Below are 23,813 nucleotides of genomic sequence, written 5' to 3' on the forward strand. Positions count from 1 at the left end.
CAATGAAACTGTTTACTATATCTTGACAATAGGATACTGGACTCTGTCATTGTCCATGCCCACAATGATGGACACTGACTTTTTATGAAGAGCTATAGTAATTATATAGGGGAACTCAGTGGGGGGAGAGGGGTTGGGGAGAGGGGAATGGAAATTCAGGGCCTATGATAGTATATCACAAAATGATAATAATAATAAAAATGATGCAATACATACATACATACATACATAAAGTGTACATGGACTAGAAATGCAAAATCTTGTAGCACCTGTAATGAAAAAGAATTTTAAAAAAGTTATTTGAGCTTTCCATTTTCAATGAATAGTATCTGGATGAATTCTAACAAACCTTGGTTCATCAAATTTTAATAGATTTAATTTTTTTTGGTCTTGTAAGGTTAAAAATGACAAAAACTAAGTGATGAAATAAATTTAAATTCGAATTTATTTAAATTTGAACTTATGCAAAGATTTCATTTGATTATAGCTTTAGAAATAAAACTGGTCAAAATAAGAAAAGTGATAGTGCATCTCCAACTAAGGGTTAATTAGAGAAAGATAAATCAAGAGGGTGTGGGAGACAGAATTGTAAAGAATGGGTGGGGAGTAGAGGTTGGGTCAGCTGAAGAGATGAATACTTAGAGGATGAGGCCAGAGCCAATCCATCAACCAAAGAGCAACAACAGCTTCAACTTGACCGTTCAGGAACAAAATGCTCATACTTTAAAAGTGATTGAGAGGTATCTAGCAAGAATTATGTGATTTTTATTCTGCCTATATTCAGGAAGGACATGAAAAAAATTGAGATTCATTAGTTGCCATTACAATGCAGGTAAATTTCTGTCAAGAGGGAAAAGAATAATTTTTTGCCATATTTTATGTGATAAACATGCTGAAACACTGATTCATTTTCACAGTTTTGATTCAACTGCTTTTAGATGAATCCTAAATGTGGTTCTCAGCTTACCACTCGTCTAATTTCTGCAGTTGTATGTTGGATTTCAAATGTCCCTCAAATTCAAGATATAAAATTCACCATTTTTATCATAAAATTATATTTTTTAGATTTCATTTTACTCTTCTTATTGAAGTAAAATCTAATGTCATCTTTAAGATGTATTCTCTCTCTCTCTCTCTTTTTTCCCTCAGTCACTCTGTGCTTCAAATAAGCAAGTAAGTTTTCAAAAGTATGATAGTAGAGATACAATGTTCTTTCTTGATGTTTGCCATTTTCTCAGCGTAAGTGGAGAGGTATTTGCTAAGAGGGAGAATGGGATAGATTGTGCTGCAGGGTTGAGAAAGAAAAAGTTCAAATTCATTTTCCAGGAGAATGGCAAAACATTAGTAGAGAATGGTAAGAACAAGAAAAAGGAAAGAGGATTTTTTAAAAGACATAATACTCAAGAATACCAATTGGTACTTCTTACTTGGAAAATAAAATGACATACTTCTATAAAGTAAATTAAAAATATGTTATGCAAAAATTGAGAGAAAAAGGGGAAGGGGGAGGGAGGCATAGAGGAATGTGTCATTATATTCCAAGAATTGCATCTGTGAACAGAATGAAGTGTGCTTTGTTTTTAAAATGCAATGCAAAGTATTTTCAAAAAGTTTCTGGGAAATAGTGATCATGAGAAACATGTGTGGTATGTGTGAACAAAAAAGACAGTTTGTAGTTTGATGATTTTTTATAGCCCTTACACACCTGAAGAATTATGATTTTTCTGGTCATTCATTGAATTTTTTATTTAGTGGGTGGTTGGGTTTGTGGTTAGAAAGTAAATCAAAGACATGTAATTGCAAAAAGTAAAAGAAAAAAAAGGAAGGAGGAGGGAGTGTGAGAGCAAGGATGGGAGGGAAGGTAGAATGAGAAGTATACTATGTTCTTGAAACTACAAATGAAAAACATGTAATTTGTTTCCTTTATATAAATAAAATGAATTATAAAAGAAAGCATTGCCTGGATTTCAAGATTTTTGTATACAATTAAGCACTTAATTCTGGTTTCTGTCAAATTTTGCCTTGAAAACAGAACATAATGTAGTGAGAATTTCCTTCCCTAGAAGTGTCCCAATGCAAATTCCTATGTCCTTCCAGGAATTCAAATTCACCTAATCTAGGATAGGATTAGAAATATCTGCATGCAAACTTAGCAGCTTCAGGTGATTCTAAGATCTTCTCCAGTCATACCGGAAAGAATCCCAACATAAAAGATTTCAACACTTTAATGTGGTATCAAGTCTATCTTGTTAATACCTCTTTGTGTTAGTCAGGATTTTCCAGAGAAACAACTAGAAGAGTTAGGACAAGAGAAACACGTAAATGAATGGTCTTCAAAAATCTTCTTGGAAAATACATATAAAAAGCTAGGCATAAATTTAACTGTGCTGCATGCCAATAAACCCATTAAAGCGCACTAAAATCCAATAAGGGCATTATAAATGGTAATAAAATTCAATTCATATTTTTAAAACTGTGATGGGTTGAAATGTAAAACACTTGTAAGATATTTTCCTCCTCTTCCTTTCTTTTAATCTAACACTTATTGATATTATCTCTATCTCTGCCCATGGACTATAAGAAGGAGCTGGATGCCAGCCGTACATAGATTGGCACCAATCATCACATTCCTGAACAAAGTTTCATAGCACAGATAGAGAAATACGAATAAAATCTCATAGACAAGATCAATCATATACTTCAAAGGAAGTATCTGTATCTTTTCAGCGTCACTTTTATCCCTTCTTTATTTTTCCCCTCCCTCTAAATATCTTTGTTTTTAATGTGACTAAATTGTGGAGTTTTTAGGGATAAAGAGAAATACCGATTAGAAAGACAGTGTAATTTTTCTGACCTGTTCCTTTTCCTGTTCATATTCTTCCCATCCAGGCCTGTCACAGCTTCCCGGACATCTCTGCCGTTATGGGTGATCGCTCTCATAGTATTTGGAGTCTTGGCAATCGTTGGAGTTACTATTGGTCTTCTGGTCCATTATCTGGCAGTAGGTTGGTAAAAAATATTTTTTATGTATTTCACTTCTTATAATTATTATTTCCATTTCTGTGAAATATTAAGAGACAACTGCAAATAAGTTAACTTCCTTTAAGATGAAATCAGTGACTCTTGGTCCCATAAACAAGTCTTGCTTCATTTGTCAAGCACTGTATTGCAGACATCTCTTTTCGGCATACACAGGCAAAAGAATGAGTATGCATTCATACACACATATGAATGAAACTATAGGTAACTGGTAGCTATGGAGATAATTCTGCCAAGATAGTGCTATATGTGTTATCAAAATATTACACTGTGAAAAGCTGACTTAAGGAATATTTGATTTTGATTATTTTTCATAAGAGATTAGTATAAAAGTCCACTTAACACATGGCTTTAAATTTTGATAAGGTTGATATCTTTTTAAATCAAGCACATATTTTAATCTTAAGCATAATTTATGTTCTGCTATAAGAAGCATTTTCTCCAACGTTTCCAGTGGTTTATTAGCAATAGTATTGTGCTTATAGTGTCAGTTTTTGCAACACTTTGTTTTGATTTACAATAAAGTTATTACAGTCGTCTAGATTTTAAATACATCCGCTCTCCATCAATATTTCCCCTTTGGCTTTACCATATACAACTGCTTTCTTTTCTTTTTTTTTAAGATTTATTTATTTTTATTGGATAGACAGATACACAGGAAGAAGGAGATTCAGAACGAATGATCTTCTGTTTGCTGGTTCACTCCCAAGATGCATATATATATACAGATGACTATATATAATATATATATATAGTATATATATATGCTTATATATACATATGCATAGTTTAAAGTCAATATTTTTTTTGCCTTTTTCTTTTTTTAATTTATTTTTTATTATTATTTATTATTTTTAATTCATTAATTACATTGTATTATGTGACACAGTTACATAGGTACTTGGGTTCTCCCCACCCCTCCCCAAACCCTCCCACCATGATGGATTCCTCCACCTTGTTGCATAACCACAGCTCAAGTTCAGTTGAGATTCCCCCATTGCAAGCGTATACCAAACATGGAGTCCAGCATCTTATTGTCCTGTCAAGTTCAACGGCTTCTTACTGCAACACTTAGGGGTAGGCCCTCACTTCCTAAAAAAGACTCCAAAAGCAGTAGAAATCGAGACCAAAATAAACAATTGGGACCTCATCAAACTAAGAAGCTTCTGTACAGCTAGAGAAACAATCAACAAAGTAAAAAGGCAACCCACAGAATGGGAGAAGATCTTCGCACACGACATAGGTGATAGAGGGCTAATCTCCAGAATATACAAAGAGCTACAAAACAACCAAAATGTCAAAACAAACAAGCCACTCAAGTCAATATTTCTTTTAATGAGAAAGTATCTCCTCCTCCACTATTCCTATCCCCTTTCTCTGCAGCAATCACTACAGACTCTTTAAGCTGATTCTTTTTGTTTTTAAGATTTATTTTTTTATTGGAAAGTCGGATATACAGAGAGGAGGAGAGACAGAGGAGAAGATCTTCTATCTGTCGATTCATTCTCCAAGTGACTGCAACAGATGGAGCTGAGCCAATCCGAAGCCAGAAGCCTGGAGTTCCTTTTCCGGGTCTCCCATGCAGGTGCAGGGTCCGAGGGCCTTAGGCTATCCTTGCCTGCTTTTCCAGGCCACAAGCTGAGAGCTGGATGGGAAGTAGGGCCATCGGGATTAGAACCGGTGCCCATATGGGATCCTGGCACATGCAAGGCAAGGACTTTAGCTGCTTGGCTATGATGCCTGCCCCTAAAGCTGTTTTTTGATGATGTAATATTATCATCTTCCTATTGATACCATTCTCTCCTGCTTCATCTGTGGAAGTTGAGTCTAGACCTTCACACTCAACTTGCATGTCAGTCCTGTGGAGTTTTTCAATCAGTGGCCTCCTTGGGTTTTCTTTCAAGTGTATGTTGGTGTTTAATTATTCATATGTGAATTCCACATTTCTGGCTTATTTTTCATTTATTCATCCAATTTAATAGAGTACCTACACTCCTGTGCTGGCATTTAGTGTTTTATTTCAACCTGGAATTTTATACACTTTCATTTCTGAGACTTAGAAAATAAGGGAACTAAGGAGCTTCCGTTTTGTTTATTTTAGGCCTTCTTTTCCTTTCTCTTTTTCAACCCTTAAAATTTTAACAGAATCACTGTCTTCATGACTTTTCCATGTTATTTTTTAAATTTCTCTGTTGACTGCCTTATTTCTATTACTATATGTTTAAATATTTTTCATAATCTAAATACTTGCAAGCACTTTTCATAATCTAATCTATTTAAATACTAAATACCTCTAAATAAATATCTGAAAACTCATAACCTAACTAAGCAATAAATACTTCTAAATAAATCTAATGTATCTAAGTTCTTCTAAAATATTTTTTCAAAAGCTAAATACTTGTATGTAATAGTTTGATCTGGTTAATTAAACATACTTCCTGAGTGTAACAATATTTTAACAATAGCCAGAACAGTCTTTCTCTAAGATTTTCTCTATTATTTGTCCAAGTTATTTTCTAGCATTTGACCCTTCGGGATCAAGCTGTCAGGTGGAAGTCTTCCACGTGGAGCTGTCTGTTGATAATGCCTTTTACTGCTGCTGCCTGTGTCAGTTGCTTTGTTGAGAGAATGGGAATTGGCAATATATTAAATATTTTATATTGGATTGATCATAATTTCTGATCAATCTAAAACATATCCCTGAATTTTGCTTGGAAGTATTATTTATTCTTTAGTTTGTACAGTCACCTTGGGAAGAGTCCAATGTATAAGTTTTGCTTACGTTGCACTTGTCTTCAGCTATACCTTAGCTTCCTTGGCCTAAAAACAAACATTATGAAAGGCATTTCATTCTAGTTGCTTAGCCCAATCTTCCCGAATTTATCTATCTATCTATCTATCTATCTATCTATCTATCTATCTACCTATCTTTAAGATTCATTCATCTTTATTGTGAAGTCAGACACACAGAGAGCAGAGACAGAAAGATCCTCTGTGCTCTGGCTCACTCCCCAAGTGGCCACAACGGCCCTGCATGAATTTCCCCACTAGTTTTACAATGGATGTCCTTCCTGAACACTCACAAGTCCATCCTGCTGTTATTGAAGTGTTTCGTGACAATGTAGGCATGGACATTGTCAGAGTCCATCATCTTACTGTTAGGATGTATTCAATTCTTTCACTGGGAGTCCATCTCTGGTCTGTATGCATAGAGACATACAGCACTTTGTCTCCGTATCTGAATATGTCAGTCCCCACTAGACCTCCATTATATATCCCCGAAAATACAGAACCAGTGAGCAGAGTCCACAACAGGCTGAAAATAGTAAATTTTCATCAACATGAAGTTAACAAACATGCTGCAAATATGAAAATATATTACAAGAGTGTTGAAAACAGGAATAACAAACCTTTTTGCAGGAATAGATGTTCGTGCGGGACCCTTGTGGGGCTGAAGGAATTACAATTTAAAACTAGACCTTCATTACTCATGATATGTAGCACAACAGTATTGAAATGGACATTTACAAGCCCAAGTGTTTTCAAGCAATCTATCTCTTATGGATGACCAATTAATGAATCACAAGGACTTGTTGGGAGAGATATAAATAGCTAGAAAGTGCTAAAAGATAAGATCTACAGCAAAAAAAAAATTGATTTTACACTACAAAATTGCAAGTTGAAACAAGAAAGAACCATAAGAAGATGAGCAAAACAACCCCTAGCCGTATGAGCACTGAGATTTTTGATGGAAGAAAAATGTTTCTTTTTAATTCCATTTCCATCTCACCTTCCAGAGTACCTGGTTCCATTTATGGGTCTCTGAATCTAAAAAGCACACATCACATTTTCCTTGCTCTATATCCTGTGAGTCTGTTAGGCCTGTACCGCTCATGTGCATCTGATTTCCATACTGGTGGCGTTGTCACCTCTTCTATCATCATTATCTTTGTGAGTTAATTTCCTTAAAACCAAGCCCAACCACTTTTCTTATCATTTTAAAGGGATTTTGGAGGAAATTGATTTATATCTATGGCAATACCACCAATATGCACTGTAAACATTGAAGTATGAAAAGTAGGTGAAATAGTTTTGTCTTTTTTTTTTTTTGCTACTCCTGACATAGCCTAATAAACTACCATTGCACTGCTTAGTTTCTATAAACAAAACAAATTCCATGACCCTAGGAAAGATAGTTTCAATAAACAATGTAACTTAAATAATTTTAATCAACCATTTACAGAATTTTTCTTGGGACTTTCTAACTTCTTTTATATAGCCTTTTTTGCTATATAATAGTTTGTCATTTATTGTAATATTATATTTTATTTAAATAAGATTTTCCTTTCTCTATATTCATATAGACCTTAAAGTCAAATCATCAGCCTTATAATTAATTAACAATCTTATTCATTTCCTATGTATTGGTTTTACCCATATTGGGCCTGTCTCCTACACAAGATAGCTTTCAAAGTCATAGTTGTATTGTAAAATAGTATAATAGAATTTATTATTCCATATATGAATGCACAGCACTTAGTATATTCCTAGATGCCAATCATCTAGGATATAATAAGGGTGACATGTGATATGAAGTGTTTTAGTGTTTATGGAAGTTTTGGTGTCAGACAGCTTGATTTCTGATCTTTGACTCCTCTTAGTAGTCACGTGGTATTACTGAAGTAACTTAACCTATAAGAGAATGCATTTCTCCTGAAATATTATTGTACTTCATCAGGTATTTCTAAACTTTTCACATAATTAATACTTAATAAGTGAAAACAATTTTATTTTAACAAAGTATTATTCCAGATGAAAATTTCATTATATGTGTATGAACATATGTGTGTATGTATGTATGTGTTCTATTATGTATTTATGCATGTAATTTGTCCTGACATACGCATGTCCTATATAAATTTTCTAAAATGCCTAGGTTATGTAACTGACCCTACCAGAAATAGTCACAGAGATTTACCAATAACAAATAAAAGCACAATATATACTATTTTGCAGTACTTCATAAACCAACTTTAGGTTTTGAGTGCATTTGGCTTCATAGTTCTTGAATCAATTTTGTGTCTTACAGAAAATAGGACCTATTACTATAAAGGTAGCTTTGAAGTGCTGGATATCCCATATAATAGCAATTATGAAAGGGAGACATCAGCAGAAAACAACTATCTTAGCAAGATTCTTGAGACCAGGGTAAGTCAGCATTTTTCTATAGTTGTTTTATTATGAATTCTCTGAAGTATTTATATTATAAAGTAAATATTCATGCATATATTATTGAAATTTGATACTAGACTATGTTCTCTCTTAACAGATGACTGATGCGTTTCAAAGTTCAAATATTTACAGACAATATATCAATTCTCAAGTCATCACACTAGTGTAAGTAACACTATCAGAAAATAGATCATGCCATCATAGCCATCATTCTATTTCATGTTCCTCTGTAAAAAGTGTATTAGCAGCTTATGGTCATTATCCAACAAACTACTTGTCCATAATCAGCCTCTTCACAAATTCATATATTTCCACAACCATCATATATGTTTCATATAAAATCAATGTTAAAATGATGTCTTTCCAGGAAACAGCAGGGACTCACATATACCTTACTAGGTAGGACACGAAAATAAGTTACTCCTCACTGGGGTATTGAAGATCTCTCTGCACCCCTCCTAAAACTGTCCTGGGCCTCAACTGTTGACATATGTCTTGTTAAAGTTATAAGCCAGTTTGAACTATCCTAAAATCTGCCAAGTTCAGTAAAAATTATGCCTCAATATAATAAACTGCTAAATACAAAAATGAAAATAGACATGAGACAGCTGAATAATATCCTGTAGCCATTTTAAGGTGGATAGAAGCCAGTTGTATATGAACTAAAAATGAAATGTCAATGAAGTAGTCACAGGATGTGGTTAAGAACTTGCATTTTCTTTTTTTATTTATTTATTATTTTTAATTCATTAATTACATTGTATTATGTGACACAGTTTCATAGATACTTGGATTCTCCCCACCCCTCCCCAAACCCTCCCCCCATGGTGGATTCCTCCAAGAACTTGCATTTTCTAACATATCAGTCACTCAATACCATGTCAATTAACTCCATAATGTTGTAAACTGTTGTTGGTGTTATGTTATTGCTTTTAATTGGTCGGAACGATAGTCTGCCAGCTCTGCTTTTAGACCAGAGATGGTCTCCCCAAGAAACTGTTGAATTGATCCGGACAATAAGATGCTGAACTCTGTGCATGGTATACATGCTTGCAATGAAAGAAGCAAGACTGGATTTGAACTGTAATACTGCAACAAGGTGGAGTAATCCACCATGGGGGGAGGATACGGGGAGGGGTTGAGGGAACCTCAGAGTCTATGAAACGATGTCATAAAATGAAATGCAATAAAAATGATGTCTTTCAAGTTCTCTAAATAGTTATGTCTATACAACATTGGATAATCCTAGACTATTTTTTGATGTTGCAATTTTTGGTTTATCAGTAACGTAAATATAAACCCTAATTTCTCTTGCTTTTTTATTTGAAAGTCATCTATTTATCTTTTGGAAATGCCTCTAGAATTCTTATTAGGTATTATATAAAAGGGAGTATATCTGTATCAGATTTGAAGCTAAGGAAAATTTTGTGGTTATCATGACAAAAGTATAATAACTATGATGTGTTTGCTATAAATGGATTTTGAGCTGATTAACTAGCAGAATAGGATTTAAAAACTTGAGCGCAATCTTGACTACTCAGTAGCTGTGAAGTCTTGGGCAAGTTATTGCATCCTTGAAACTGCTTCCTTCTCTCATAAAAAGCTAATGATGGCAACTACTCCACCCTGATTATAGAACTGCACTCAGGATTAAATAACTAATGGGTGTAGAAATATTTTCAAATAAGCGTATTTTAAATAAAGGCGACTATTGTTTTTTCATTCATTAATGTCATCAGGAGCTGTCCTTTCCACCGATCTTATCCTGCTCCCAGGCTTATATTGATTCTGAGAATCACAGAATGGAATAAGTCCCAGCTAGCAATAACCTTAGGCGTCAATTTTAGTACAGGACATAAACAGGGGAACTAAAGTTGCAGTGTTCAGTAATCCCTTACAGGTGGCTTCAGCAAAGAAGGCTTCCGTGATATTATTTGCAACATGTAATTTCAGAAGTATAGGGCAGATTGGACTGAGAGCAAGAAATGGAGAGATCGTAAGGTTGAGTTTTTTGCTCTGTTCTGTACTACCACAATAGCCAAATGTATTTACTTTGAGGGCATCCTAAGAATTATTATTGACTTACGTGACAAAATTTTTAACATCTCATAAAGAGACCATACTACTGAGATTGCAGGCACAGCCTCAGGGCTCCGTGACAGTCTGCACATGTCCATTGGCCTGCCTCTTGAGCTCATTCCCTTTTTCCCAGTTCCAAGAAAATTTACCCTTACTGCCACAATCAGCAAAATTTTACTCAACAAGTTCTCACTACTGTTACCAACTGGCTTTCCCAGGCACTGTAGAAACTGTGTGGTTAGGCATAGGGTCATGAGTGCACTGTATACAGCTCAGTTAATCTAGCCAAATTCATTGATTCAAAATTTCAGTGTGATATCCACAAACTCTAAAACTCTTTATCAGTAAAAGGAAAATAATGCCATTCATTTGTTGCTTTGGAGACCAACTGTGTTAATAACGATGATAGTAAAATGCCTCAAACTGTAACAAATACTCAACAGCTGTTGAATAATATCGTTGCCATCTAGTTATTCTGGAATATGTTTCTTCTGCTTGTCTGCCTCACGAACTTTGTTACCTGATGATGAAATAACAAATGTAAATACTCGAAATTCTAGGGTGTGTGTCCCTTCATCCATGAAAACTTTTCCAAGCTTTTAAGTGAAAAATTGTTTGTTCTTCCTCTGAATATCTCCAATTAAGGTGTATTGTTTCAAACCATTGTTAAAGTCATTTGTGTAGGTGTGTTACCTCTCCTAAAAATCTGGAAATTCCTTCAGGGTGGGAACCATGTCCTAAGTAACCTTGCTTCATCCAGTAATAACCAGCAGAGATATTTTATAGCAGTTACAAAGAAATTTATTGCTGACTAAAAGTATAAATTATCCCTGTTCTTAAGTGATATATTTACCCTGTGCCTAAGAATTTCTTGTTCTTGGATTTGCAAAAAGAAAAAAAAAGATGATCCTCTAAGCTGAATGATATGGCCCCACTGGCACTGTTATAAAATAAATGTAGGTAGCTGCGTGATGCAGTGCCTAAACTTGTGCTACACAAACTTATGTAAGAGAAAAAGAAATCTGGAAGGTCACAGAACGAGGAAGAAAATGCTCTGCTTAGCAATATATGAAAGCTTTATGTTGTTTCCAGTCCTGACAGCAACAATGTGACAGCACACATATGGCTGGTCTTCAAGTCTACCGCAGCCAACAAGGAAAACACAAGGAGAAGAATTGAAAGCATCTTGCGTCAGCTGCTGAAGAGCAACTCAGGATCCTTGACTACAGATCCGGATTCTCTGAAGCTCACGGGTAAGCATGTGGATGGTTGCGAGCAGCTCACTTCTCTTATTTTACCACTAGCACATCCCACAAACAGGCAGAGTTACTGGTATCCAATAGTTTTCTTCAGCGAATAACTTAGGAGTTATCAGAGAAATTATTTGTATTTTTCATTGCATTCAAATAAGCAATGCCATACCTTGTAACTGATTGAGTAGGGAGAGCTGCTTCTCATTGCAAGGCAGATATTAATATCTTCAACAGTACTTGTGGATAGTGCAATTCTTTTCATCATGTCTTATAGTTGCCTTTTGAAAAAAATTATTTATTTCACTTGCAAAGTCAGAATCCCCAAATGACTGCAGCAGTCAGAGCTGCGGTGGTCTGAAGCTGGGGTCCAGAGGCTTCTTCCAGGTCTCCCACACGAATATAGGGGCCCGAGGACTTGGAACATCTGCTGCTGCTTTCCCCAGCCTTGAGCAGAGAGCTGGATTGGGAAGTGGAGCAGCCAGGACATGAACAGGCACTGCAGATGGAGGATTAGCCTATTACACCACTTTACTGGTTCCCATGTTCTATAATTTTCAAAGCAGCATTGTATTTGCTGTTACTAGTCACTAGCTCTGTCTTCAGACCAGAGAGGGTATACCTAAGAAGCCGTTGAACTTGACTGGACAATAAGATGCTGGACTCTATGTTTGGTATATGCTTGCAATGGGGGAATCTCAACTGAACTTGAGCTGTGGTTAGGCAACAAGGTGGAGGAATCCACCATGGTGGGAGGGTTTGGGGAGGGGTGGGAGAACCCAAGTATCTATGTAACTGTGTCACATAATACAATGTAATTAATGAAGTTAAATTAAAAAAAAAGTTATTTTTGTGCACTGACTAACAGCAGTCATTTCAGTTGTGGAAGCATCTTCTTCTAAGGAAAGGGACTTAAACATTTTTCCTCCTGACATGCTATGGAATACAATTCAAAAAATCTCTCATGAGGAATTATGAAGATGATACTTTTACTTTGTATATTCACACGTAGCAAGAGCAAACTCCAGTTAATCCTTTCTATGTCCACTTTGAGATTCCAAATTATTTCTAGACCCTCCTGTTCTGCTGGACCTTAGCCCAGCACTCCTCGGTCAGTGGTGCTCAGTGTTAAATTTACTCTGGATGTTTTACTCTGTTTCAGAAATCAGTAAGGTTGATGCTGAAAGGATTATCAACAACCGTAAGTTCAGTTATTTTTAATTAAATATATGCGGTCACCTAAAACACAATAGTCAAAATTTGGTATTCTTGCTCAGGCATACTTTTAAACACTTTACCTACTGTAATCACTTACTCCTTGTAATGGTCCCTGAGATGGGTATGATTGTGATCCCTTTTAGATATGAGAACACTGAAGCATGAAGAATGGAAATATTGATTCCAATTAATCTATCCTGTAAATGGTGAGATGAGATTTCAAATGCAGAATTCCAGTTGCCCTGCACGTGGACTTCAGTGTGATTTGACCTGCTTCCCATGACTTTCCTGTTCTGCAAGGGCTGAAGTGTCCTAAATGCCCTGCACTGGACCTGGCTGATACAATGGCAGCTAGTGTTTCTGTAGAGATTACGTTCTACGCATGTCAATGCAAGATGGTGACAGAAATATGCAAATAAGGACAGCTCAGTGCACACTTTGCTTTGCACTTAAACCAACATTATCATCCCATTCTCAGTGGAACAAAACTTACCCCTTTCTCACAGGCTGTGGGAGACGAGCAAAGATGTCAGCTACGTACGACAGAATCAAGGGTGGCTCCAACGCTCAGGAAGGAGAATGGCCGTGGCAAGCTAGTCTCAGAATGAATGGCCAACACTACTGTGGGGCATCGCTTATAAGTGAAAGATATGTTCTAACTGCGGCTCACTGCTTTCAAAAGTAAGATCATCCGTTACGCTCCCAGGGCTGGAGAGAACACAGGTCCTGGGTGGTTGTAATTTTGTACCTACTATTCATGTTCGTTAAAACCTAGTCTTCCTACCTTTTAAAATTTTCTTTAAAGATTTGTTTTATGTTTTTATTGGAAATGCAGGTTCAGATTTTTCCGTCTGCTGGTTCACTCCGTAAACGGCCACAATGGCTGGAGCTGAGCCCATCTGAAGCCAGGAGCTACAAGCTTCTTCCAGTTCTCCACAGGTGTGCAGGGTCCAAAGGCCACTACTGCTTTCCCAGGCCACAAGCAGGGAGGTGGATGGTAAGTGGAGCAGCTGGAATATGAACCAGCATCTATATGGGATCCCAACAGATGTAAAGTGAGGATTTAGAAAATGGGCTTATCATGAGGGCCCAAGGCTTCCACCATACCAGAAAAATAGGAAGAGTCACCCATTTTGGATATTACTTTTTTTCTCACATGATTTTTATCTCTTATGGTTTTGTACTACAGAAATCCTATATTGTTCATATTTACTAAAAGGAATCATCTTACCTTGTACCTCCCTTCCTCTCAGCACATGGCTGCTTTGTTCCCCCACCATCGATCTATTGATTGCTCCCATCATTCAGGCAAATGCATTCTCATCCAAAATGCTCTTTTCCCTGAGAAACCTTCCATCCCTTAAGAGTACAAAATGAAGTCCTGTCATTCTATGGCCTACTAATTATACAGAAAATCATTTAAACAATTAGTGTAGTTCCAGTGCTTACTATCTCTAGACATAAGCTTCTTGAGGCTTGGACTGTTCATTTTCTTTTTCGTATCTCCACTGGCTTCCACAGTGTATGCTTTAGGAACTCAAAACAACAAATTTTAAAATTAGAAATCAGGTGTATCCTTGTCAGTAAATTGTAGAGCAAGAAAATGTTAATGAAAGTGAATGGTGAGGGCCCAGCACGATAGCGTAATGGTTAAGGTCCTCGCCTTGAACGCACTGGGATCCCATATGGGCGCCAGTTCTAATCCCGGCAGCTCCACTTCCCATCCAGCTCCCTGCTTGTGGCCTGAGAGGGCAGCCAAGGACAGCCCAAAGCCTTGGGACCCTGCACCTGCGTGGGAGACCCAGAAAGAAGTTCCTGACTCCTGGCTTCGGATTGGTGCAGTACTGGCCGTTGCGGTCACTTGGGGAGTGAATCATCGGAAGGAAGATCTTCCTCTCTGTCTCTCCTCCTCATTATATATCTGCCTTTCCAATAAAATAAATATTTAAAAAAAGAAAGTGAATGGTGAATGCAGAATTTTCTGTATTTATAGTAGAATACATTTATTTCTGTTATATTCAAGTAAGTAGTATGTTTGTTCTTTCTTTAGAACTAAAAACCCGAAGAACTTTACTGTCAGTTTTGGTACTGAAGTGACACCCCCCTACATGCAACGCAATGTTCAGGAAATTATTATTCATGAAAAGTATATCAAGGGTGAACATCATGATGATATTGCAATAATATTGCTCACGGACAAAGTTTCATTTAATAATGATGTGCACCGAGTTTGTCTTCCTGAAGCTACACAGGTTTTCTCTCCAGGAGAAGGAGTTGTTGTTACTGGATGGGGAGCATTTATATATGATGGTGGTAAGTTCTTTGTATATGTCTATCTATGCTCTGCAAAGTCCAGAAACAGTAAAAAAAAAAAAAGTTAGTGACTGAGATACAGAATCAAAAGTATCATTTACCCCCGAGTGCCCATCCTCCTAGGCTATCTCTCAGGGAATGAATGGTGCCTTTGGAGTCAAAGACTTGGCAAATATTCTGGTGTAGAACATTCCAAGGAAGCTGGTTTGAACAAAGAACTTGCATTATCTAGAGAATCTTTAGAAAGTTGTGATCTGAAGAGGTTAGAGAAGATGTTAGAAGATATACAAATACAAAAAAGGAAATGTCCGAGTGGTGTTTCACAGGAGAATTTGAATCTTTCTTTTTCACTGACCTGAGTAAGGGAACTAAATATGCTTTTTCAAGCCAAGAATAAGCAGTAGTCAGATTTAGGCTTCACAAAGAAAGGCTTTGATCCTGCTCTGTGTCTGAGCAGCTCTTGTGCTGATAATGTTTACTTCCTATAGATGAATACCCCGTATTGCTTCAGAAAGCTCCTGTGAAGATTATTGACACGAACACCTGTAATAGCAGAGAAGCATACAATGGCATGGTACTGGACACAATGCTGTGTGCTGGGTACATGGAAGGAAATATTGATGCCTGCCAGGTAATTCATATTCACCACACTGTACAAGACCAACTATTAATATTTCATGTAAATCACCAATTTGGAGATAACTAGATACTTCCACTGATTTTCACTTTGACAATCTCATCTGTGTTCCTATTAGCTTTGGTGCTAATCCAGACTCTCCTACATATACCATGAGCTTATAGTTGTCTAACAAACTCTGAAGTTGGATTTAGTCTCTGAGTCACACGTTGTCTCAGCATTTTAAAAATATCAGTTCACTTAATCCTCACCACAGTTTTAGAATTTAGGTACTTCCATTACTTCCATTGTTCTCATTTGTAAATGAGGAATCTGAGGCAGAAGAAACTTAAGTGATAGACACAAGGTCACATAACTTCATAAGCAGTGGAACTGGCACACAAATCCCAGGTGTCTAGCATCACAATCCATACTCTTGACTGTAGTTCAATGAATGATCAGTTTCAAAAGTATTTTCATTACTTTAAATCCATTTTAAACTGCCTTTTACCTTCTTATCCTCTGATGGCTAAAATACTAGCTACTTTCCTCAAAGTCCTGGACTTTAAGCATTTTTGTATCACGCATCTTCAGAAATATTTTTCATGGAAATATAGCTTAAAACATACCTTCAAGTTTCAGGTAACCAACAAACAGTCTCTAGGAAAGTTTTTGGGTCAGTCACAATCAAGGTTAAGGATGATACAGATATTTAAATAATATACTATCCAATTGCCTCCGTGAAGGATTAATGACTTTTATGTTCTTCTGTGCTTAGGATGTGATGTTAAGTATCTGAAAAGGAAATTGTCATAATTACAAATGTTCTTTGCCTTATTTAGGGTGACTCTGGAGGGCCACTGGTCTATCCCAATTCTCGAAATATTTGGTACCTTGTTGGAATAGTGAGCTGGGGAATTGAATGTGGTCAACTCAATAAGCCAGGGGTCTATACACGAGTGACCTCCTACCGCAACTGGATTGCCTCGAAGACTGGTCTCTGAGAGAGAAGAAAAGCATCTAGCAACCACTGTCACCGGTCACTGTTGTCTGTTACTACCAAGCCTTATTTCACGTATATTTTGGACTTGTGTGTGGCATGCCTTCTTTGAAAGAATTTTAGTCCCAAGGGAATATTTATGATCCTTTTTTTTAAACAAACTCAGTAACATAGTAAGAAAGTTCATAAAGATCATAAAGTTTATACAGATCTAACCAGAAGAAAATGCTGCCACTAACAATAGACTATTACAATACTGTTTCCTATCACATTAATTCGCAATAATAGGCATCCAAAGGCAGCATAAAACTTTCTGTTTTATCATTCAGACTTTCCAGAATTAGGAAAGTATGCCTGTTATCTGTGACAAGTCAGCCTGCAGCACTGTGAAAGACTGAAACCAATGTCTTACAAAGGTTGAGTTGGAAATTGTGTATCTACCTTCATGCAGTGGTATGAGTGTGAGCAAACCTAGGCCAAGGGTAGTTATGGAGTCACAATCTGCCATTTGTGCTGAGATCTTCATAATTTTTGTCATCATTGTTGAAGAATTTCACTACAAGCAAAATTAGGCAGACCAACAGAACCCAACTGTAACTCTATAATGTTTACACACATTTCTATGGAATTTTCTTATTTGTATCATATTTTGCAAAAGTGGCTATGAACCATGAAAATGTGTAATGCACTTAAAATAAATGTGTAAGCAGACTATATTTGTTCAATGAGACCTTTCCATGTTTCTGTACTTTCTTGAGAGTTAGCGAGTGACTCTTGCCTTTCCTCGTACTATTCTTTTTTCATAAGAAGCATTATTTTCACCTCTGGCTTGTGGAGTTTTTTTTTGTTGTTGTTGTTGTTTTTTGTTTTTTTTTTTTGGCTTGTGGAGTTTAAACAGGAGAACTCTCAGGCAAGGTGACTTAAGGGTCTCTCAGAAGTCAGTGGATGAATAGGCTCTGAATCATGCTGAAAGTAGTGAGGCCAATCCGGCCCAATTTAGATCTCCTCAGGCTGCAGTTTAAAATCAGGTGTCACAGTATTCTGGAGGCATTTTCCTGTCTAGGATGTGGTTCTCCAGGAAGCCGCAGAAATGCAGGCCTGGGTATACAAGCCTGAGATGTGCAGATCTAGAAGGGTGTGACCCAGATGCATGTCCAGGGACAAGGCAGCTTCCATGGCACCCCGGTGGTTGCCCTGCTCATTCAGGAACAGCTCTTGACTGTCAGGAAGATGGCTCAGATCCCACCTTAGTTTTGCGTCTTTCACAAATGTTGGACACCTTGAAATGTTCATCTATCATCTGGCGAGAGTGGCCTGTACCATGCAAAGCCATGTCTTGCTGGTGGAAATGGACACTCAGAGATAAGGGATAGGGAGGCCTGCAGGTATAGGGTGACAAGGCTGCAGCAATTCTAGATTATCTGGAATGGCATAGTTAGTGAACACTCAGCAGCCAACTCTAAAACAGGAATGACAGCAGCGGGTCTCCGAAGGGGGATGAAAATACCAAAAGATTCATCTCTTAAAACAAGTGATGTCGGCCATGACAGCAGCGGGTCTCAGAAGGGGGATGAAAATACCAAAAGATTCATCTCTTAAAACAAGTGATGTCGGACTGTACTCTGCCTTTCTGGGTGAATCAATATGAAAGTGAATTTCCAAGAAAACGGTGCATTTATCCTCCTTTTGCTCTTTCTCAATCCTGACTTCTGCTGTGTGGGCACAACCTTCTTTTCTTCTGGAAGATGAAGAGGGAAAGTTAGCAGTGGAGAGTAGGCTCTACGCTAACTCCAAACCTGCTGGTGTCTTGAACATCTGCAGTCTCCAGAACCATGAGAAAGATTTTTTTACAAATTACCTAGTCTGTGATATTCTGTTATGGAAGCATAAAAGGACTGAGACATTAAATCAAATTTTCTTGTTATAGATTTCCTTTCTTTTTAAAGAGCTCAGCTGCATGTTAAGTTAATTTTACTTAGAAGGGAGGGGGTAAATCAAAGGCCCTGGGAACTGTGGGAGAGAAGAGAGAGACTTAACTAGCCAAATTATTTCATGCTGATTCCAAAGTGGAGGCCACTTGATGCAGCAAATACAGGAGCGCACTAGGAAGTTCCTAAACTGCACAGTTTTCTTTTTCTTTAATTTATCTTAATAAGCATAAATGCTAGACACAAAGACAAGTTGACAAAATGTTCCCTACACAGCTAGGGGATTACAAGGAGAGAAGTCTGTTAATGGCATTCAGATACCATATATGTACTCTCTTGAAAATACAGTAAAATACAAGTGGTATTTCTTTCAAAACGCCATTTAACCATATCAATTAAATTATTGTGACCTTCGGTGAAACATTGTTTGCTTTCTCTTGAATTGGATTAGAGGATTATTTTTACACACGTGATTTGGAATCACTATCTGTTTGCCATTTAGAAAATGGTAGTTCAGCAAGAACGATGTTGCAAATACTGACGCTTTTCATTATATTTTCTTTTTGTTAAAAATGTTCCATGCAGGAGGTAGCCCTATAGGAGTGTCCCTTCACGTCCAGCTGCTCTGCTTTTAGTTCAGCTAATCCACCTGGAGGCACAACAGTTGTGGCAGATGGAAGATTTCTCTGTCTCTCTCCCTGTCACTGCCCTCCAAACCCATAATTGGTGATTTTTTAAATCACATTAATTAATAGCAGAGTTGATCCTATTCTAAGGAATTTATTTCAAGGGATTGTCAAGTTTACAAGAGTGCAAATGAGATTAACAAAATTCTACTTTTCATAATGTCACATTTTATTGTTAGTAACATACTGTCAGTTGTTTTCCTTGGGACTGAAAAAAACCTGTAGTTTATGGATTCTAAATAACCACAGATTATCAGGTATTCTTTTCAAATAAATAAGATTATTCTAGGACAAAAGGGTGTATTCCATTTTCAAATCATACAATTGATCAAGTGCTTTAGTTGGAGACTGAGAGGTTTTTTTTAAAGATTTATTTATTTTTATTGGAGAGGCAGATATACAGAGAGGAGAGAGAAGATCTTACATCCGATAGTTCACTCCCCATGTGACCACAATGGCCAGAGCAGTGACAATCTGAAGCCAGGAGTCAGGGACCTATCCCAGGTCTCCCCCCAGTTGCAGGGTCCCAAGGCTGCTTTGGGCCATCCTCGACTGCTTTCCCAGGCCACAAGCAAGGAGCTAGATGGGAAGCAGGGTGCCAGGATTAGAACCAGCGCCTATATGAGATCCCTGTGCAATTCAAGGTGAGGACTTCAGCTGTTAGGCTACTGCACCGGGGCCAAGACTGAGTTTTTCAGCATGTAGGAAAGTGTAATTTCATTCAGAATGTTACAAAGACATGTACTCAAGGTAGTGATTTAATAGTATTCATAGTTTTGAATGTCTCATTCAGGGCATTTTATCATGAAATTAACTTTTTTTCCCCCTGAAAACAGGTGACAATGAAAACTACAATGCTTCAATGACTAAGTTTTTGGTACCAGCACTTGACTTCGTTAAGGTGCCAACAATTTTTGCCCTGTTACTTTTGCATCATTAGTGTGACTTCAGAGATCTACTGAAGAAATCTTGCACATCCCTAGGGAGCAGAAGAAAACATTTTGAAAACTGCTAATCTGCATTAATTTTTATAAAGGGGGGTTTACAAAACAATATTCATAAAGCTACCGCATGGGTCTGTAAGTAGATAAGAATCGTTCATACATGTATTCACATTAATACAGAATCCTTGGAAAGGCAACCAAAAAAGAATGAAGGTTGGAGACACTTTCAGAAGGCCTATCAGAGGGTTTATCCGTTGGATGAGTCTTGTGCGATCCATCACAGGAAGTCAGGGACAGACTGCTTGGTCAAGGAATAGAAGTGCTTGGGAAGAGGAGGCATCCAACAACAAGGAGGAAAAACAATTGTCAAACACGTCACAAGATAGACTCTTCTATGCTGGTCAGCCAGCTTTTATTATGTTAATAGATACCTAAATCTTACCGTTTCTTACTCATAGTGTGTTGATCACTATAGGACAACTGGATCAACTTTAGTCCTGTGGGTATGTCTTATAAACACGTGGACTCAGCAATCCATTGGACCAAGAAAGAAAAGTCTGCAAAAAAACCCATCTATCCCACTAACTGCATATAAATACATCCAGTAAGAAACAGTTTCAGAGTGATCAAGGAGTCTCTTGTAGCTTCAATGAAATTAATAGGAGAAAGTACATGATATTTGGAAAGCCACTCATTTCTTTGTCCTAAGCTAGTTCCTTCAGCCAGACCCCGACACTACCTTATACTTAAAAGAACAAATCTGGCCGAGGGGAGGGTAGGATATCGGGAGGGGATAGGGAAATCCAAGACCCTATAGAAATATACCATAAATTCAAAATTCAAAATAATAATAAATGTGATAAAAATAAATAAAAGAACAAATAATTGCCAGAGAGTAAACGCTAATGGGCTCTGGCAGTCAACCAGATGATGAGCGTTGGAGTAGGTTTGATGAGAAAGGAATAAAAATGGTCTGGAGTGTTCTGATATGAAGGAGATTCTTGGAGGTGAAATGACCTAGTACTGAAGATACAGCTTTTCTCAAGTGCGAAGAGGGAAAAAGAAACAAACGCTATGTTAAGAGGAAAACTCTTTAAACATACACAGACTTGTATATCATAATGCTATGAAGAAAAGTCATACAAAGATGCCATGCAGTGTGTCTCTGCTATGGAAAATATACACAAGAAAAAAAAAATATTAGAAATACAGGTAGCCGAATTTACATTTCAAATATATTAATTAACCTGGTATGGTATCACTTATCCCAGCAGAGGGCGCCAGAACCCAGTTCCAGTTTTCAGAGTTAACTTGAACAACTCGATGCAAACTGAGATGAATTATGCACATTCCAGTCCATTTGTATCAAGTATCAGATGAATGGCTAGCAGCAAGAAGGAAAATAATTTTTATAAGGATTTCACAACATCTCAGAAAGATTAAACTGGTTCTAAGAAACGGCATCAATTAAATTCCATAAAAATACCTATTCTTATAAATATTTTCAAGTTTCATGCATGTATCAAGTAACAGATCTTCGCTAAAAATCATTTTTAGTGTACAGAGATCACAAGGACACAGCGAACTTTAAATCAACCGTAGTGCCTACCAGGCTTTGGTCCCCTACAAGTTAATTTCAACATCCTGCTGTCTGCTTGACATTCCAAATAACTCCCAAATCTAACACACCCAGAGAACCTCGTCATGATTCACATAGGGGCTGCTCTTTCTCTTTTCATTTTTCACTTTTCTTTCTTTTTTTACCAATGGCTTTACTATTCTTAATTTCTTTTCACCTTTCATTTCTCTTCTATCATCTTTCTCTAAGCCTAGTGATATCCTAACTAGTCTTGAAAATCTATGGTGATTTCCTAATCCATGAAACTTTTCAAATCTAACTTTAAAGGCTCTGTGTTTTAATTGTGTTTAAATCCTCGGTCTTGTTACTGGGTTCCTCTGCTGAACAAGCCAGCTTACGTCAGCACCCACATCAAATTCCTGAACAAACTCAGGGAAGACTGCACTCTTTCCCTCCCATTCTCAGGCAACAAATAATCCAAATTTCTATTAGAAAATTAACTAAGCTCATTCTAATATTAAAATAATGTGAATATATCTTTTTTCACCATATCATTGTTGCAAAATTCTGATTGAAACAGCACACTGAACACTAAAAATTTAATACATTGAATCAAATGGCATGATGATAGTATCAGTAGATATCTTGTACCTTAGTACACATTTAGTTTTCTACGCATTGCTTAAGTCCATTTCTTTATGAGAATTACATGGAATATTTTCTTAATTCCCAAAAATGTATATAAAGTTTAAAACTTTGTCTAGTGATGGGCTTTTGATAGAATATTGTATTTCAATAGTATTTAGCAGCTAAGATTTGATTAACGAATAAGAAAATACCCAAAAGAGTGATCCCTTCTCAATAAATTCTAACAGAAAGCATTTGAAGAATTCTACTCTGATTTTTTCTGCATTCTTTAAGTTCGTCAGATTACATAAAAAGGGAATAAAAGGAAAAATAACATTGAATTCCTAAAATTGGTTTGCGTTCCCACTGGGGAAGTCTAGAGACAGTGCCGAGTAAAAAAAGAAGGGACCATGTAGATCTGTCAGCATCCTACTGTAACAGCACCATGAGAAGCGGTAATGTTGGTCCTGGAAGATGCAGGGGAGATAATAGCACGAGCACTGGACTCATCTGACCTGCCAGGAAATCTTCCCTGCTGTGGTCAGGTTGTATGAGCTGGAGTCTGAAGTTTCTAAAACTTCGCAATGCCCCATGTACTAGTGTGCAAAGCACTATCTAGCCCTGTCAACAAACATAATGAAGGCACAGCATTTAACAGGAATCCTAGCATGCAGGATGAATTATGGCTGGAGAAGCTAGACCTTGATGGCAAGAGAGAATTTTAACAGGTGGAGAGTTGGGCCAATGCCGTGATTTCACATAAGGAAAGCTAATGACAAATAAGTGTGGCATATTTGGGTCAGCTAACAAAGGAATGCTTATTAAAAGGAAGAGAGACAACCTGGGGCAAATAGAGTGACTCAAGGGAGAAGCTCCCAGCTCTCCAGGTCTGGGAGCAGAGGACGAGAGATATAGAGTTATCATAGGAAGCCTCAAATTGTTTATCGCTCCAAACAGAGCTTTCAACTAAAAATGTGCTGCCTCCATATATGAATAAAGTCTTAATTCATAAAATATAAAATCATTTAAAAGGATCAAGAAATATAACCTTTAACTTTTATCAACGAAGACCAGTCTTCACATCTCTGACATGCACAGTTTCCCAGATTCTATTTTTTAGAAAGACTTATTTATTTTTACTTGAAAGGCATGATTAAAGAAACACAGAGAGAGACAGAGATCTTCTATGCTCTGATTTACCCCGAAATTGTCACAATGGCTGGAGCTGATCTGATCTGACACCAGGATCCAGGAGCTTCTTCTGGGTCTCCCATGTGGGTGCAAGAACTCAAGGACTGGAAT

The 23,813-nt window shown here is 37.1% G+C and overlaps 1 protein-coding gene across 1 annotated transcript; it reads left to right on the forward strand.

Moving 5' to 3' along the window:
* Positions 1-645: 645 nt before the first annotated feature.
* LOC101530632 (transmembrane protease serine 11B-like protein) lies at positions 646-16,836 on the forward strand. Its single transcript, XM_058666654.1, has 10 exons — positions 646-740; positions 2,890-3,005; positions 8,129-8,247; positions 8,369-8,436; positions 11,443-11,603; positions 12,763-12,801; positions 13,325-13,499; positions 14,869-15,128; positions 15,620-15,762; positions 16,590-16,836. Exons 1-10 carry the CDS (start codon positions 646-648, stop codon positions 16,749-16,751), a joined length of 1,338 nt encoding a protein of 445 aa, XP_058522637.1. The 3' UTR covers positions 16,752-16,836.
* Positions 16,837-23,813: the final 6,977 nt, after the last annotated feature.

Source organism: Ochotona princeps, chromosome 7 (genome assembly GCF_030435755.1).
Source record: "Ochotona princeps isolate mOchPri1 chromosome 7, mOchPri1.hap1, whole genome shotgun sequence".
Lineage (NCBI taxonomy): Eukaryota > Metazoa > Chordata > Mammalia > Lagomorpha > Ochotonidae > Ochotona > Ochotona princeps.

Bases quoted from the DNA above. Each gene is read 5' to 3' on its own strand.
- LOC101530632 (XM_058666654.1), top strand. From the start codon at position 646: ATGAGGCCAGAGCCAATCCATCAACCAAAGAGCAACAACAGCTTCAAC. The intron at 741-2,889 runs GTATCTAGCAAG...CTTCCCATCCAG, and splicing joins ACTTTAAAAGTGATTGAGAG to GCCTGTCACAGCTTCCCGGA. The intron at 8,248-8,368 runs GTAAGTCAGCAT...CTCTCTTAACAG, and splicing joins GCAAGATTCTTGAGACCAGG to ATGACTGATGCGTTTCAAAG.